This window comes from Chiloscyllium plagiosum, unplaced genomic scaffold (assembly GCF_037043375.1).
Source record: "Chiloscyllium plagiosum isolate Xiang-an unplaced genomic scaffold, Cpla_swu_hap1 HiC_scaffold_7, whole genome shotgun sequence".
Taxonomy (NCBI): Eukaryota; Metazoa; Chordata; class Chondrichthyes; order Orectolobiformes; family Hemiscylliidae; genus Chiloscyllium; species Chiloscyllium plagiosum.
The window spans coordinates 65228578-65247267 of record NW_028270145.1 but is presented as its reverse complement, the minus strand read 5'-3'; the positions used below and the strand labels follow the sequence as shown (position 1 = coordinate 65247267).

Here is an 18690-nt window from a genome sequence, read left to right as displayed (position 1 = left end):
ATCTATGCTCCTCATAATTTAGTAAACTTTTATCAGGTCTCTCCTCAGCCTCAGAACTTCAAGTGAAAACAAACCAAGTTTGTCCAGTCTCTCCTTGCAACTAATACGTTCCCAAACCAAGCAGCATTCTGGTAAACCATTTCTGAACCATTCCCAAATCCTCCGCATCCTTTTGGTAGTGTGGTGACCAGAACTGTATGCAGTATCCCAAATGTACAACATGACTTGCCAATTTTCACACTGTGCCCGATCAGTGAAGGCATGCATGCCATATGCTTTCTTGTCCACCTTATCCACTCCTGGTGAAGGGCTTATGCCCGAAACATTAATTCCTCTGCTCCCCAGATGCTGCCTGACCTGCTATGCTTTTCTAGTGCCACACTTTCCGACTACCTTATCCACTTGTGTTGCCACTTTCAAGGAACTATGAACTTGTATGAGAGATCCCTCTGTATATTAATGATTCTAAGGGTTCTGCAAATTACTGTATACTTCTCTCCTACATTAGACCTTGCATTTGTCCAGATTCATCTCCATCTGTCAATTCTCTACCCAAGTCTCAAGCCTATCTGTATCCTAATGCGTCCTCTGGAAATCCTCCTCTCTATCCACACCTCCCCAATCTTTATGTCATCCTGAAACTTATTAATCAAACTACCTACACTCTCCTCCAAATCATTTACATATGTTACAAACAACAAATTGACTCCTCCAGAACACTACCTGTCACACATCTCCGATCAGAAAAACACCCTTCCACCACTATGCTCTGTCTTCCATGTTTAAGCCAGTTTTGTATCCGTCTTACTAGCTCACTGTGGATCCCAGGTGACTCTACCTTCTGTACCAGACTGCCAGGAGAAACTTTTTCAAAGGCCTTGCTAATGTCCATGTAGACAATATCAATCATCTTTGTCACAGCCTCAAAAACTTCAATCAAGTTTGAGAGACACAGCCTCACCCACACAAAGCCAAGCTGTCTGTTGCTAATAAGTCCATATTTTCCACATGTGAGCAAATCTTGCCCCCAGGAATCTTTTCCAATTAATTTCCCTACCACTGACATCGGGCTCACTGGCCTGTAATTTAACAGATTAACTAAGTTGCTGTTCTTAAACCAGGAACAACTTTGGCTCTTCTCCAGTCCTCTGAGACCTCTCCTGTGACTAAAGAACAAAGAAAATTTACAGCCCAAGAACAGGCCCTTTGGCGCTCCAAGCTTGAGGGGATGCAAGGTTTTTATGCAAGCCCCCAGTAATTTCCTTAACTGCCTCATATAGAATCATAGAGTCATACAGCATGGAAACAGATATTTTGGTCCAATTAGTCCATGCTGACCATGTTCCCAAATTAAACTAGTCCCACATTACTGCATTTAGCCCATATCCTTCAAATCTTTCTTATTAATGTACTTATATGAAAATCTTTTAAATGTTGCAAATATATCTGCATTCTCCACTTCCTCTGTATTAATCCAAGCTCGAAGTTCATCTTGGAAAAAGTCAGGACCGCAGATGTGGAGATCAGAGTTACGAGTGTGGTGCTGAAAAAGCACAGCAGGTCAGGCAGCATCTGAGGGGCAGGAGAATCGACGTTTTGGGCATAAGCCCTTTATCAGGAAGTGCTTCATTTCCTGATGCAAGGCTCATGCCTGAAACGTTGATTCACCTGCTCGTCAGATGCTATCTGACCTGCTGTGCTTTGCCAGCAACACACTCTCAACTCTTAAGTTCATCAACTTTACCTGTCATACGCCTCACGTTCATACAAATATCTTTCATACTGCCTGTCCTGCTGTGATCAGTAACCACTTCCTGTCCGTTCTTTCTCTTAAACTTACTGGCCTTAGTCTGTAACTATTCAGTCATTGCACTTGCTGACCTACTGTTGTGGCATTCCCCTGGCGCGCGCGCGTACACGCACTCACTCACTCATTCCATGCCAGGGTATTGATTCCCCTCCAGTGTAGGTGCAACCTGTCCTTGTATAAGTCCCACCTGCCCTGAAAGACATCCCAATGATCCATGAATCTGAAGTCCTCCCTCCTACACCAGCTTTTCAGTCAAGTATTTAACTGTATTATCTTCCGACTCCTGGCCTCACTGGCATGTGGCACAAGGAGTAATCCACAGATGAAAATCCTAGAGGTCCTGCTATTCAATACTACCTAACTCTCTGAACTCCCTTTGCATTTATCACTCTTCCTACCTATATCATTCGTACCAATCAGTGCTATGACGTCTGGCTGCTCACCCTACATTTGAGAATGTCCCATGCTGGCTCTGAGTTCTCAGAGTGTCAGAACCTGGGGTGTTGTTTCCTTATTAGCTGTGGGGATACAGCAATGATGTGCTTTCAAGTCTAATCTGAGGGTCTCTTCTTGGAGGCAATTCACTGGGTGCTGCTGGTGCCTACATAAGAGGGGATGAGGAATTAATGGTGTAAAAGCTTGTGCAGATCCAGAGTGGGCAATTGAGAGCACAGTGAAGCTTAATGGGTCAGTTGCCCATTAAGGTCTTTGTCGACACATTAGTAGTCACACTCTTCTTCAGCCAACCTACCAGCCAGCCTTTGCCTTCTGGGCTAGTTGGAAGATATTTCCCTGTAATTGAGAAATGAGGGATTAATATGATGGGAGAACAATTAGTGTGGTTGGCTGATCCCAGCGAGTGAAAAGGAAGCTGAAAAAACAGTTATTGGTAAGGGAAGATGAGGTGGGTGAGAACAATTGTGTGGACATGTGCCATGCAGCAGTGAGAGTTGTAGTTCATGAGCCTTGGTGAGAGGCATATTTTAGTGGTAGAGCTTGAGTAAATAGTAGTCTTGCAAATGTAAGGTAACAGAGAGAAAGGTGACACTTACCCTTGCAGAGTGCAGAAGATAATTGACCTCCTTCCTGCACTGCTGCACATTGTTTTTTAACCTGGAACAGGGCTTCCTTTGCCAGTCAGTAGGAAGCATTCTCCATCACCCCATCCACCAGCATCTTGAAGTCTCTGCCTGCAAAGCAGGGAACTTCCTTGCCTTTGGTCCATTTCTTTGGTGATTACGCTGGAACAGGAGTGTGATGGAATACTCCCATCTTGCTTGGATGAGTGCAGCTCCAACAACACTCAAGAACTTGACACTTTCGAGAACAAAGCAGCCTTCAATCCATCTACCAACCCAAATATTCACTTATTCCAAGCCCAGTGTATAATGGCACTGGTACATTCTATCTATTACCCCCAAAGGCTTTCCTGACAGCAGCTTCCAATACCACCTAGAAGGACAAAGAGAAGAAGATGCCTGAAAATACTACCACCTGTGAACTTCCCTTCAAACCATATACTATCTCAATTTAGAACTGTATCACTGTTGTTCCAGTGTAGCTGGGTTAAGATGCTGGCATTCTCTTCCGAACTGCTCTGTGAGAGTGTACCTGCTCCAATGGACTGCACTGTTTCAAAGATGCACTCAACACTTGCCTAACCAACTCTAACCCTAATCTCCTCAAGGGAAATTACAGATCAGCAGTAAAAGCTGCCCTTGCCAGCTATGCCCATTACAAGAAGAGTTTTTTTTTAAGAAAGCCTGAGGCCATTTTAAGGCCTATGCTTTAATTAAATAATACCTGTGAGCAGTGGTGCTAAATGATTTGGGAGTGGCACAATATTGAAAACCAAAGAAAAATAAGGGGGATAGCCCAAGGCAGTAGAACACTCCTGCCCTGTTCCACTACCCTCCGTGACGCTTGCCCCATCAATCACCCCGCAGACTGAAAACCCAACTTATCCTATTTAAGCAGAGTCCTAGGGAAAGTGGTTGAATCATGTGGGCCACAATTCACTCACTTATATTCTCAAATTGCAATCTATACAAATTTAGAAATGAGTTTCTATATTAAGAGGAGATTTGTTGCTCAATAACAGGCACCTGTAAACGTGGTGGAAGCTGGGGATTCAACATTAAACACAAAAAACCTCATGTAAGACTCCTATTTTTCATTGACTTTAATTGGGCTGGATTAATAACAGCTCCCTGGTGTGGAAGAGAAGTTGGTTCATTAAGTATTTCTAATTATCTACTGTTTACAGCTGCAACCTCAAGTTCCCCAGCTTACAAAGTGAAGTGCCCAAATGCAACGAAAGAATTACCTTGGATTCCATTCCGAGGCAATTGTTATCTCTTTGACTTGGCTTTATACAATTCTTCAAGCTTAACAATGGAAAAAGCTAAAGAGGTTTGCGGAAACTTGGGTAAGAAGACATTCCACCATGAAAAATCTAGCATAAAATCAAATGTACTATGCACGTTAGTTGAAATGTGGGCTCATCCCGAACTGCAGCTTATGTATCTCCTACCCTTGCTTCTGATGGTTGGCCCCTGGAATTTTATTAAATTGATGTAGGCTATAGGCCATGGACTGACAGCGATTTGATATTGCCCTCTGCAGTATGGATGATAAGGAGACTTTCTTACCATGACTGCCTGGTATGTTGGAAGGGTTTCCAGGTTGACAATCAGTCTGTTTGGCCATGTTACACAAAAACCAATAAGTCCTGGCTTGAGACTCAAACCTAAAGTTTCTGAGCCAGAAGTAGGGACATTGTCATTGTATCAAAAGGGCTCCTGCTAGTTTACGTGATACGTTTTACAGTACTGTCAAAGTGATAATAAATTCACAAGTGCTCGAATCGTTCCAACAATTCGAAATTATGAATACACTTATGATGCACTTTTTCTGCTGTATGTTATTTATCCAAATAATATTATCAGTCAATCTGCTCTTTCACCTGCTCATTTTTTAGATGTTTCCATGCTCAGGTAGTATAATGTTAAAGATCCTATCATTAGCTTAATGAGTTCCTTTGTGTCAGTGATCTAAAAATAAAAGCTATTTATTTAATACATTCATTCTCCAACAAGCATCCATTCATCCATCATAATCAAGCTTATATATTTGTTTTAATCATCCCTGACTGAATCTACCTTGGGCATTCAGTTTGCAATGTGGCTGAATTGCTTGCGTTGGTTCAACATATTTATGTTTATGCACCATGTGAAAAACTAGAAGATATTGAATTGTTTGGACACTTTCTGGATTAAACAGGGCTTTATCAAGAAATGAGGTGAACAGTTAAATATAGGATATTAGCTGTTTTTTTTTAAATCATGATTTTGGCAAAACAGGCAAGCAAAGCTTTCAAAGAGTTAAGATGTGGCTCATAGAAACATAGAAAATTGGAACAAGAAAAGGTCATCCAGACCTTTGAGCCTGCTCTGCCATTAAACATGATCATGGCTGATAATCCAACTCAGTATGAAGATCTCACCTTCTCAACCTCACTCTTCACCAGAGACACGGTGACCCTCAGGTTGAACTCACCATCAGTCATCTCTCTTGAATGACAGAGCAGCCCTATGCTCCTCTGGGAATCTGCAACTTTACTGAAACCAGGGCACTCAGATAAGTTTAAAATAATCAGGTAGAGTCAACATTGTTTTTGTGAAAGAAAAGTCATGTTTGAGCGTTCTGTTGGAGTTCTTTGAGGAAATAACAGGCCCAGTGGATGAAGGAGGAACCTGGTGGATGTACTGTGTTTAGTCTCCCAGAAGGTATTGCCACATCAAAGGTTATTGCAGAAAGTAAGAACTCATGATGTAGAGTTACTATATTGGCATGGATGGAATATTTGCCGGTTAACAGCAAACAGATTGTATGCATAAATGGATCTTCTACAGGTTGGCAAGATGTAACAAGTGGTGTGCCTCAGGGATCAGTGCTGAGACTGTAATTGACTCAGATGAAGAGACAGAAGGTATGGTTGCCAAATTTGCTGACAACACAAGGTTTGTTAGGAAAGTAAGTGGTGAAGATGATGTACAGCTGCTGCAAAAATGATAGACAGGCTAAGTGAGTGTGCAAGTGGAGTATATTGTAGAAAAATGTGATTTATGTATTTTGGCAGGAAAAATCAAAAAGATTTTTCTAAATGGTGAGAAAGTGTAGAACTCAGATGTAGTGGGATCTGGATGTTCCCGTGTACAAATTGCAAAAGATCAGTATGCAGGTACAGCGAGTAGTAAGTAAGCGAGCTAAAAATTGTTATTATTGATTGTGAGAGAATTGAATACAAAAGTAGTGACATTATGCTTTATTTCTACAGGGCATTGATGAGGTTGCGTCTGAAGTACTGTGTACAGTATTGGTCAGTTTATTTAAGGAAGAATGTAAATGCATTGGAGACAATTCAGAGAAGGTTTACTAGAATAATTCCTGGAGTGGGAGAATGGTAGGGGCATGGTTGTCTTATGAGAAAAGGTTGAACAGGCTAGGCTTGCATCCACTGGAGTTTAGAAAAGGTGACTTTAATGAAACATAAAATCTTGAGGGATCTTGACATGGTAGATGTGGTGAAGATGTTTCCTCTTAAAGGAGAACCTGGAACTCGGGGTCACTGTTTAAAAATCAGAAGGTCGCCCATTTTAAAACAGAGATGACACTGTTTTCACTGAGAGCTATGAGTCTTTGGAAAGGGTAGTGAAAGCAGAGTCTGAATATTTTTAAGGCAGTGATACATGGATTCTTGTTAAGCAAGGGTGAAAAGTTTAGGGGAGGCTGGAATGTGGATTGCAGATTATAATCAGATCAGATATGATCTTATTGAATGGCAGAGCAGGTTCCATGTATGCATCTACATAGTGTCTGCAAGTAGACATACTCATCTAACACATTCTTTGTTAATCTCATAAAGCTAATCACGAAACCTTGACTATACTGGCTCAATTTACTTGTCACCAGAGGCATCCAACTGACCCAGCTGCTGGAAGTTTGAATAGTGTGGCTGACCATGTGATAGCTATTCAATAAGGATTCTTGTTGAAATGGCATAGACACTTAAAAAACAATTAAAAATACTCCAAATCGATTGAAAGATGTGGCAACTTCGTACAAATAATCAAACAATGTGTTTTTCTTTCTGCATTTAATTTGAAATGCCAGTATAAAAAGAAGCACTTAAGTACTCCATTCTGTGATCCTGGCAAGAGGACTTTGCAAATAACCTTGAAATGGTTCTGAATTATAGTCACACAGCATTAACTTCAAGAGGAAGACTAGGATCACTTTAATTCACAAATTGACTGCTATTATCTAGGTACACAAAGTTAAAAATCACACCACACCAGGTTATAGTCCAAAAGATTTAATTAGAAGCACTAGCTTTCAGAGCGCTCCAACCATCTGACGAGTACTTCTAATTAAACCTGTTGGACTATAACCTGGTGTTGTGTGAGTTTTAACTTTGTGCACCCCAGTTCAACACCAGCATCTCCAAATCATTAGCTGGGTAGTGTACCCTAAAGTCATCCACCATATTTTCTCAGTTGCAAAGTATCACACACTAGTATGGACAGAAAATGCTCATACAAATCGTCATGGCCTGCAAACTAATCACACTATAGACATAATCAGTAGGGTTCTGAAACACACATGGACAATCAGCATGTTCTCATGCATATCCTGTTATTCCTCTCAAAGAATAGCAACAGTAATCAAAATACAAGGCTGAGTAAACCTATCTTAGATATGCTTAGAACATCTAAAGCTCTCAAATTTAAGTAACTATTCTGGTTAGCAATAAAAATTCTCAAAACATCGGCGTGTTCATCAAAGACAAGTGGCAGTGGATGCAGGAAGCCAGTAGGATCAAGAATCAGGAGCTGATCATGGACCCCACGTCAATATTTTCTCAGCGTAGCTCAACTTTCAGGTTTTCAAAATGACAGCTAATTAAGTATAACCGCGATTCATTTTTAAAAAGCATAAAGTCAACTCTCAAATTAATTCTATGAAAATCAGATTACCAAATAATTTACAACTTGCTTTTCTGGGAAACACTGTTGTGGCAAGGCTGGTGCAGAAATGCAGACAATGAGTTTGCATGTCTTTGTTTTCCTGCATCCCTTCCCTATTATTACCAGATCTCCACCTCTTATCTCCAAATCGCCAACATTTTTTTGAGTTTTTCTGGAAGTTTGAACTTGCACTCCTCCCCTAAAAGCCAGAACCATATCTTTCACTCCTCCCAGTAATGCTCCTACACCATGAATCCTCATTCAGCAAAGCTAACACTCCTCATCTTACTCCTAAATCCTCCTGTTGATCCACATCTCTAAGATCATTTGGCAGGACTACCAGTACCCTCCAGTAGTTTGTATATGTCATGATTTCCCTCTCGATTCTCTATATTCCAAAGCTACTTTGAAGCAGTCTTTAATTCAGGGACCACTTTCCCAGAATTACCTCTGCTTTTTCATCCATGGCATTTCCCTTTTGCTTCGTTATAACCAAGTTTTGAGGATAGCAGTAAAATTTAGTGTTTCTGGTGAAGAAATTTGCAGAAGCTTGTTTGGCATTGAAGGCCTGTGTGAACCAGAGGAACCAATCGTCAGATTTGTTTGACTGAATTTGATCAACCTGTATGCTCTATTTCTTCACCAAGCTCAAAGGCTGACCCTGCTGTGCTAAGCTCTCTGCAAGTTCCTATTCAACTTGAACTCTCAGGCCTTCTCTCTTGATTTTCTTCCTCTCCTGCCTGTCAGTGCCATTTGAGCCAAGACCAAGAACAGAAGCCCTCTGTTTCTACTAATTCTCATTTCTGTGACAATACTTTGAACTTTTTTTTTCATTTAATCTTCCTAACTCAATCTTTGGACTGGATAAAACCACTCATCCTTCAATACACCTACACAATTAAAGAATACTTTAGGTTTCTGTTAATGACATTTGAAATATTGTGTAACAAATTGACCTGCTGAGTTCCCCTGCACCAAACATTTTACTTTTTGTTTGAAGTGATAGGAATATTGAAAGCAGTGCTAAGTGTGAAAGAATCATCAATTGTGGTTTTGCCTGCCATTCTGCCATTCATTATTCATGTCTATTTTCTCGCAATGATCAGTGAACACAAGAATGTCAGGTCCCTCAATTTCATATTTTCTAATCTTTCAACCCCCAAGTAAATGTACAAATACTTAAACCTATTTAGAATTACATTTCTTAAAGGAAATAACTTGCTAGAGCAAACAGAAACTCATATTAAATGCATAGAAACTTACTCCATAAACTTCTACCTCTTGCAGCTACAAAGTCTTTTATTTTACATATTAAAGATGAAGAGGAAAACAACTTTGTTTTTGAACAAGTCAGAACATATAGCCACATTGTAGATGAGATTTGGTTGGGGATCACATTTGACATAATTGGTAAGTAACGATTAAAAATACTGAATGAAGTAAAGTCAAGGATGATGTATTTTTATGTTTTGTGTCAAAGAAAATAACTATTTCATTATAAGTATCAAAAAATGTTTATTGCATTTTCAATTCTAAGATCTACTCAGAGCAATGAGGTCAGAAATTGGTGGAGAAACTTGGCAGGTCTGGCAGCATGTGTGGAGAGAAAGCAGAGTTAACTTTTCAAGTCCAATGACCTGCTGAGTTTCTCCACCAACTTCTGTTTTTGTTTCAGATCTTGAGCATCTGTTTTATTGCAATGAGATGTTAAATCTGTCAATAAAATGTGCCTATTACAGATTTCCCGGCGAAAAACATAAGATTATTTACATGTGGTGTCTTAATATTTTATTTATTTAATATATATTTACCAAGTAAAACAAAAGTTCGTTCATTTGTTCTACACATAATTTGATTTCTAAATTGTTGCTTCAAGTACAGATTCTCAGGTAGTGAAGGTCAGTGAAGTCCTGATTTTCAGTTCATTTAAATTATTAGGAAGGGAATTAAGCACTGCTGGTCCACAATTTTCTAAGCATTTCGCAAATGTTGTTCTTCGTAAGGTCATTTAATTGAAGGATCAGCACTAACTTGACTGAGGTACATAATCCCCTTCTTGTCTTATGTTCATATATGCCTGAACAATCTAGAATGCATTGGGTAGATTCACTGCTCCCACTCCCTCCTGATGGTATCAGTCTATGCTACTGATACCAAGCAGAGAAGCATGCTACATGAGATCTTCAGCAAATATAGGCTTAACCTTGACAAACAAAATCATTTTGTTCTGTAAACAAAAAGCAAAGAACTGCAGAAGCTAGTGTTACAATAAAGTGATAAACCCCTCTGCTAATTAAATCAAAACACAGAAAAGCTCACTTCACATCGTAATCTGTTAAAGTATGAGTGATCGAGAAATACCCAAATTCCACTATTTAACAAAAATATCAATTTTATTCTTTAATGCTAAAAATTAACATTAAACAACAACTATTTACAACTCTAAGCCTTCTTTCTCTTAAAGATTTGTTATCTGCCTCCAACTCTATAACAATATACTGATCCAGTAAAGCCCCTATTAAATTTACAGCAACTTAGTTTTCAAAACCATACAGCGGCTGTCGTCTCCAGTGTCGATCTTCCTCTGTTTGTAGATCTCCCTGTAGATCTTCAGTTTTCTGCTACAAAGATTTTTCATATGAAAATGGTACCTTTGACAGAGGGTCTGGTGAATAGCAGTCTTTCAATTACAGTTGGTGCTCTTTCTGGCTAACTATCCAAAATGCCTGCTTTTTTTTTAAATATCCCAAACATTGGATGGTCTCATGGTTCATTGTTGTGAAAACAGTAAAATTAAAATTCAATTGGGTTTTAGTATCTTGGGACCTAATTTACAATGGTTAAATTTAAACTGCTGTGAAAACAACTGAGGTATCGAGGTTACAGCTAAATATTACATCTTTCAATTTTCCAGCACACTCTGTGACTGCTTTCAGCTTTCACTCTCTCTTAAAGGTACAGTACACGCCTTCAACTTCATAATGCTTTAAATCTCAATTAAAAGCAGAATTTACTTGAAAAACTCGGCAGGTCTGGCAGCATCTTTGGACAGAAAACAGAGTCAATGTTTCAGGTCCAATGACCCTTCTTCAGAACTTGATGAATCTTCTGTTACAAAAAAGTTTCACTGGACCCAAAACATTAACTCTGCTTTCTCTTCACAGTTGCTGCTAGACATGTTGAGCTTTTCCAGTAATTTCTGTTTTGTTTTTAAATTTTATTCCATTTTGCTTAATAACTAAATAAATTATATGAGAGTTATTGGTAAGACTGTAGCCTGTAGTTTAAAGTGATTCACATAGAATCATATCATCATAGAGATGTACAGCACAGAAACAGACCCTTCGGTCCAACTCGTCCATGCCAACCAGATATTCTAAATTAATCTAGCTCCATTTGCCAGCACTTGGCCCATATCCTTCTAACCCTTCCAATTTACTGAAACATTCTGATAACATGTGTATCTGGAGACAGTAACGTGATGGGAAGGTGTAATCAACAGTGCTATCAAGCAGCACCTGCTCGGCAGTAACCTGCTCAGTGACACCCAGTTCAGGTACCATCTGGGCCACACAGCTTCTGACCTCATTACTGCCATGGTTCAAATATGGATAAAAGAGCTGAATTCCAGAGATGAGGCGAGAGTGACAGCCCTTGACATCAAGGCTCCATGCAACCAAGTATGGCATCAAAATGCATGAGCAATACTGGAATCAATGGGTATCGGGGGGCAAACTCTCTGCTGGTTGGTGTCAAACCTGACACACAGGAAGATGGTCATGGTTTTTGGATGTCAGTCATCTCAGCTCCGGGACATGTCTGCAGAATAATGTCTCAGGATAATATCTGAGGCCTAACCATCTTCAACTGCTTCATCAATGATTTTCCCTCCCTCATAAGGTCAGAAATTGGGACATTCACCTATGATTGCATCATGTTCAGTGTCTTTTGCAACTCCTCAGATACTGAAGCAGTCAGTGTTCAAATGCATCAAGATCTGGGCAATCTGCAGCCTTGGGCTGACAAGTGACAAGTAACATTCGTGCCAGGCAATGACATGTCACCAACAAGAGACAATCTAACCACCGCTGCTTAACATTCAATGGTGTTACCATCACTGAATTCCCATTATCAACATCGCAGGGGGTTACCATCAACCAGAAACTCAACTGGACTCGCCACATAAATGCAGTAGCACCAAGAGCAGGTCAGAGGCTAGGAATACTGCAGGGAGTAACACACCTCCTGACAGCCCAAAGCCTGTCCACCATCCACAAGGCACAAGTCAGGAGTGTGATGGAATACTTCCCACATGGCTGAATGAGTGCAGCTCCAACAACATAAGCTTGAAACCATCCAGGACAAAGTAGCTTAATTGGTACTATATCCACAATCATCCACTTCCTTCACCACTGACACTCAATTGCAGCAGTGTGTACTATCCACAAGATGCACTGCAGAAATTCACCAAAGATCCTTAGACAGCATCGTCCAAACCCATGACCACTTCAGACTAGGACAAGGGCAACAGATGCATAGGAACATCGCCACATTCAAGGTCCCATCCAAGCCACTCACCATCCTGACTTGGAAATTTATTACCATTCCTGCAATGTTGCTGGGTCAAAATCCTGGAATTTCCTCCCAAATGGTCGATCCACAGCAGGTGGACTTGTAGTGGTTCAAGAAGGCAGCTCATCACACCTTCTCAAGGGCAATATGTACTGGCCAGCCAGAAAGCCCTTCCCCCATAAATTCACTTTATAAAGACTAGTTGCCCTGCCGCTGCCAAGAACTGTTCTTTATACCCTGATGAGCAGAGCTTTTCATGTGATATCAGCTAACATAAAAGAAAATCCCAATGTCTTTATAAATACATCACCAACAAAAGGTAATAGTAGGAGAAGTTGGGTTGCTTACGAACCAAGAATGGGCCATTTACACATAGAGGCAAGGACATGGCTGAGGTATTAAATGAATACTTATATTTATCTTTACCTGCAAGGTGGATGCTGCCTAGGCCATGGGATAGAGGAGGAAAATTAATTACTAGAAGGGTTTAATGTTGATATGAAGGTGGCATTTGGTTAGAATTAATAGTCACTTGCAAAATTTGGATTGATTTGGAAGAGTCAAGATTCATTAAGGGAAAGGTATGGTTAACTAAGTTGCTGGAATTTTCAAAAGAGATAACAGAGAAGGTTGAGGAGAGGAGGGCTGCTGATACGTATATGACTTTCAGAAGGTGTTTGACACAATGCCACACAACAGAATTATGAAGTTATGTTTAATGGAATAAAAGGGTTAGGAGCAATATGAATGAAAGGTTGCTTGATAGGTTGGAAATGTAAAGCAATGGTAAGTAATACTTTTTGGGCAGGAGGAAGGCTTGTAATAAAGTTCTGAAAATGTGTTGCTGGAAAAGCGCAGCAGGTCAGGCAGCATCCAGGGAACAGGAGAATCGACGTTTCGGGCATAAGCCCTTCTTCAGGAATGAGGAAAGTTTGTCCAGCAGGCTAAGATAAAAGGTAGGGAGGAGGGACTTGGGGGAGGGGCGTCGGAAATGTGATAGGTGGAAAGAGGTCAAGGTGAGGGTGATAGGTCAGACTGGGGTGGGGGCGGAGAGGTCAGGAAGAAGATTGCAGGTTAGGAAGGCGGTGCTGAATTCGATGGATTTGACTGAGACAAGATGGGGGGAGGGGAAATGAGGAACTGGTGAAATCAGAGTTCATCCCTTGTGGTTCCCAGGATGCCTCCCTTGTAATAAAGTTCACCAGGGAAACTTATTGGGACCTTTGTTTTTCCTGAAATATGTAAATTGTCTTAATCGTGGTGTACTGGGGACAATTTTAAAGTTTGCAGATGAGTCAAAATTTTGTAACCTGTGAGGAGGACAGTGTAAAATTTCAAAAAGATACATGTTGCGCAGATAGGTGGCAGTGAAGTTCAATGTGAAGAGGAGTGAAGTGATGAACTTTGGTACAAAGAAGATAGAGAGATATTACAAAATAATAGGCATTATTAGGAAGGATGTGAGAAGGGAGACCTATGTGTATATGTACATAAGGCATTAAATGGCAGGACATGTTAAAAGAGTTGTTAATAAAATATAAATGTATTCTAGGCCTCATTATTTGGGGCAGGGAGTACTTTAACAAGGTGGTTATGATGAACTTGTAATAAGGCATCAACTGAGTATTGTGTACAGTTCTGGCTGTCACAGAATAGGAAAGATATGAATGCCTGTGTTGTACTTTTACAGTCCAAAGATGTGCAGGTTAAATGGATTGGCCATGCTAAATTGTCCCATAGTGCCGAGGGATGAGCAGGCTAGGTGGATTAGCCGTGGTACACGTGGGGTTACAGGGCTAAGGGAGGGTGGGTCTTGATGGGCTGCTGTTTAGAGGGTTAGTGCAGACTTGATTGACTGAATGGCCTCTATCTGATCAGCAGGGATTCTATGATTCTAGGTTTATGAGAGTGGTTCCAGGGATGAGATACTTCTGTTATGAGGAAAGATCAGAAAAGTTTTTCCTTGCAGAGGAGAAAGTGAAGAGGTGATTTGATAGATATTTTCAAAATTATGACGGGTCTGGACAAGAAGAAACAATTCCGAATTGTAAATGAATCATGATCTCAGTGCACAGTTTTAAAGTATTGTGCAAAAGAAGCAAATGCAAGCTGAAACAAATGCCTGAAAGTGTGGTAGAGGTGGGATCAATTGAGGCATTCAACTGTCTATTGGATAATTATTTAAAAATAAACAATGTGCAAAATTACAGGTAACTGGCAAAAGGTGGCCACCAAGTTAAAATGCTTAGGGAACCAGTACAGTACAGAGACAAAGTACTGAATCATCCTTTTGCACAAAAATGATTGTGCAATTTCCCCTTTCAGTTATTTGCTGTCCTTTATAACAAATATGATCATAGACAGCTACAAGATTCCCATCCTTGAACAGACTTTCAGAGGAATTTGTGTCACATCATCTCCATATATGGTTTTCAGACCTCTTTTGGGCATTTTCTTAGGTCACACAATGCCAATTACAATTGCATGCTGATTGATAAGGGAAAACAGATTTTGAAAATATCAAAATTTTTCAAATTTTGAAAATTGTTTTAGATGCAACATATATAAATTTTTGTATTTTTCCCAGAAACATTTCCCAACAACCATTAATCACAATAATTCTTTTGACAGCTAGATTACATTAATCATGCCTGTACTTGCCAAAATCTTAGTGAATTACTTCCATGTATTTCATCTCAGAGGAACCAGCAAATGCATTTCAGATAGCTTCTTGTATTAAACAATGCTGCTACAATCATGAGCACTGCTGATAGATTTACTAACCAGCAATCATCACAGAATGTTGTCGATTATTTGAATGATTGTGGGAAAGTGTTGATGTGTTAAACTGCTACATTTGTGTATGCAGTTTTGCTAAGATATTGCATTGAATGGGCGTGATTATAGTTATTTTCATTCTTTTACATTCCAGATAATAGCCTCAAATGGTTTGATGGAACCTCAGTAACTTACTCAAATTGGGGCTCAGAAGAGTCTGAAGCAAATAATTTTACTGTTGGTTCATGTGCGGCAATGAGATCCTCAGATGGTTCATGGTTTATGACTGATTGTGGTGAGGGTCTTGGAGCTGTTTGCCAAACAGGTAAGCAGAAAACATATTCAAGGATCCATTTGTGATATTTAAACTAATGAACCACTCATTAATAAATATGACAGTAGTTTAAAATTACTAAGTAACCACATGCATCTTCATATAGACTCATAGAGTCATAGAGATGCACAGCACAGAAATAGACTCTTCAATCCAACTCATCCATGCTGACCAGATATTCTAAATAAATCTAGTCTTATTTGCTAGCATTTGGCCCAGATCCCTCTAAACCCTTCCTATTTATATATCCATCCAGATGCCTTTTAAATGTTGCAATTGTACCAGCCTCCACCAGTTCCTCTGGCAGCTCATTCCATACACGCATCTCTGTCCTTTCTCCTCTCACCCTAAACCCATGCCCTCTAGTTCTGGACTTGCTCACCCTGGGGAAAAGACCTTGCCTATTTGCTCTATCCATGCCCCTCATGATTTTTAAAATCTCTGTATGGTCACCCTTCAGCCTCCGTGCCCCAGGGAAAATAGATCCAGCCTCTCACTGTAGCACTGTATCCTCCAATCCTAGCAACAACCTCGTAAATATTTTCTGAACCCTTTCAAGTTTCACAACATCCTTCCTATAGCAGGGAGACCAGAATTGCACACAGTATTCCAAAAGTGGCCAATCAATGTCTTGTAACATGACCTCCCTATTCCTATACTCAATGTACTGACCAATAAAGGCAAGCATACCAAAACGCCTTCTTCATTATCCTATCTACCTGCGACTCCACTTTCAAGGAACTATGAACCTGCACTCCAAGGTCTCTGTTCAGCAACACACCACAGCACCATCCCATTGACTGTTTAAGTTCTGCTATGATTTACTTTTACAAACGTTGTACTTCACATTTATCTCAATTAAACTCAATCTGCCATTCTACGGCTCACTGGCCCATCTGATCAAGATCCCGTTGAACTCTGAGTTAACCTTATTCACTGTCCATTACATCTCCAATTTTGGAGTCATCTGCAAACTTACTAATCATATCTCTGATGTTCACACCCAAATCATTGACATAAATGATGAAAAGCAGTGGATTCTGGATTAGTGGAGCTGGAAAAGCACAGCAGTTCAGGCAGCATCCGAGGAGCAGTAAAATCGATGTTTCAGGCAAAAGCCCTTCATCAGGAATACAGGCAGAGTGCCTGAAGGGTGGAGAGATAAATGAGAGGAGGGTGGGGGTGGGGAGAAAGTAGCATAGAGTACAATAGGTGCGTGAGGGAGGGGATGAAGGTGATAGGTCAGGGAGGAGGGTGGAGTGGATAGGTGGAAAAGAAGATAGGCAGTAGGACAAGTCATGGGGACAGTGTTGAGCTGGAAGTTTGGAACTGGGGTGAGGTGGGGGAAGGGGAAATGAGGAAACTGTTGAAGTCCACATTGATGCCCTGGGGTTGAAGTGTTCCGAGGCGGAAGATGAGGCGTTCTTCCTCCAGGCATCGGGTGTGAGGGAGCAGCAGTGAAGGAGGCCCAGGACCTCCATGACCTCGGCAGAGTGGGAGGGGGAGTTGAAATGTTGGGCCACAGGGCAGTGTGGTTGATTGGTGCAGGTGTCCTTGAGATGTTCCCTAAAGCGTTCTGCTAGGAAGCGTCCAGTCTCCCCAATGTAGAGGAGACCGCATCGGGAGCAACGGATACAATAAATGATATTGGTGGATGTGCAGGTAAAACTTTGATGCGTGTGGAAGGCTCCTTTAGGGCCTTGGATGGAGGTGAGGGAGGAGGTGTGGGCGCAGGTTTTGCAATTCCTGCAGTGGCAGGGGAAGGTGCCAGGATGGGAGGGTGGGTTGTTGGGGGCATGGACCTGACCAGGTAGTCACGGAGGGAACGATCTTTGCGGAAGGTGGAAAGGGGTGGGGAAGGAAATATATTCCTGGTGGTGGGGTCTGTTTGGAGGTGACGGAAATGTCAGTGGATGATTTGGTTTATGCGAAGGTTGGTAGGGTGGAAGGTGAGCACCAGGGGCGTTCTGTCCTTGTTACGGTTGGAGGGGTGGGGTCTGAGGGCGGAGGTGCGGGATGCGTTGGAGGGCATCTTTAACCACGTGGGAAGGGAAATTGCGGTCTCTAAAGAAGGAGGCCACCTGGTGTGTTCTGTGGTGGAACTGGTCCTCCTGGGAGAGATATGGCGGAGGCGGAGGAATTGAGAATACAGGATGGCATTTTTGCAGGAGGTAGGGTGGGAAGAGGTGTAATCCATGTAACTGTTGGAGTCGGTGGGTTTGTAAAAAATGTCAGTGTCAAGTCAGTCGTCATTAATGGAGATGGAGAGGTCCAGGAAGGGGATGGAGGTGTCAGAGATGGTCCAGGTAAATTTAAGGTCAGGGTGGAATGTGTTGGTGAAGTTGATGAATTGCTCAACCTCCTCGCTGGAGCACGAGGTGGCAACGAAGCAGTCATCAATGTAGCGGAGGAAGAGGTGGGGAGTGGTGCTGGTGTAATTACAGAAGATGAACTGTTCTACGTAGCCAACAAAGAGACAGGCATAGCTGGGGCCCATACGGGTGCCCACAGCTACACCTTTGGTCTGGAGGAAGTGGGAGGATTCGAAGGAGAAATTGTTCAGGGTGAAGACCAGTTCGGCCAAACGAATGAGAGTGTCAGTGGAAGGGTACTGATGGGGACATCGGGAGAGGAAGAAACGGAGGGCTTGGAGGCCCTGGTCATGGCGGATGAAGGTGTAGAGGGACTGGATATCCATGGTGAAGATGAGGCATTGGGGGCCGAGGAAACGGAAGTCTTGGAGGAGGTGGAGGGCGTGGGTGGTGTCTCGAACGTATGTGGGGAGTTCCTGGACAAGGGGGGATAGGACAGTGTCAAGGTAGGTAGAAATGAGTTCAGTGGGGCAGGAGCATGCTGAGACAATGGGTCAGCCAGGGTGGTCAGGCTGGTGGATCTTGGGAAGGAGGTAGAACCGGGCAGTGCGGGGTTCCCGGACTATGAGGTTGGAAGCTGTGGGTGGGAGATCTCCTGAGGTGATGAGGTTCTGTATGTTCTGGGAGAGGATGCTTTGGTGATGGGGGGTGGGGTCATAGTCGAGGGGGCGATAGGAAGAGGTGTCCTCGAGTTGGCGTCTGGCTTCAGCAGTGTAGAGGTCAGTGCACCAGACTACCACTGCGTCCCCTTTATCTGCTGGCTTGATGTTAAGGTCGGGATTGGAGCAGAGGGAT

The 18690-nt window shown here is 41.7% G+C and overlaps 1 protein-coding gene across 2 annotated transcripts in view; it reads left to right on the top strand.

Moving 5' to 3' along the window:
* Positions 1–18690, top strand: part of pla2r1 (phospholipase A2 receptor 1) — a 162452-nt gene that overhangs the window by 130446 nt on the left and 13316 nt on the right. For both annotated transcript variants that reach the window (XM_087989096.1, XM_043693844.2), the window contains exons 26-28: positions 4077–4238; positions 9127–9249; positions 15344–15514. In XM_087989096.1, coding sequence (XP_087845222.1) covers positions 4077–4238; positions 9127–9249; positions 15344–15514 — 456 coding nt within the window. The remainder of the gene's footprint in view (positions 1–4076; positions 4239–9126; positions 9250–15343; positions 15515–18690) is intronic.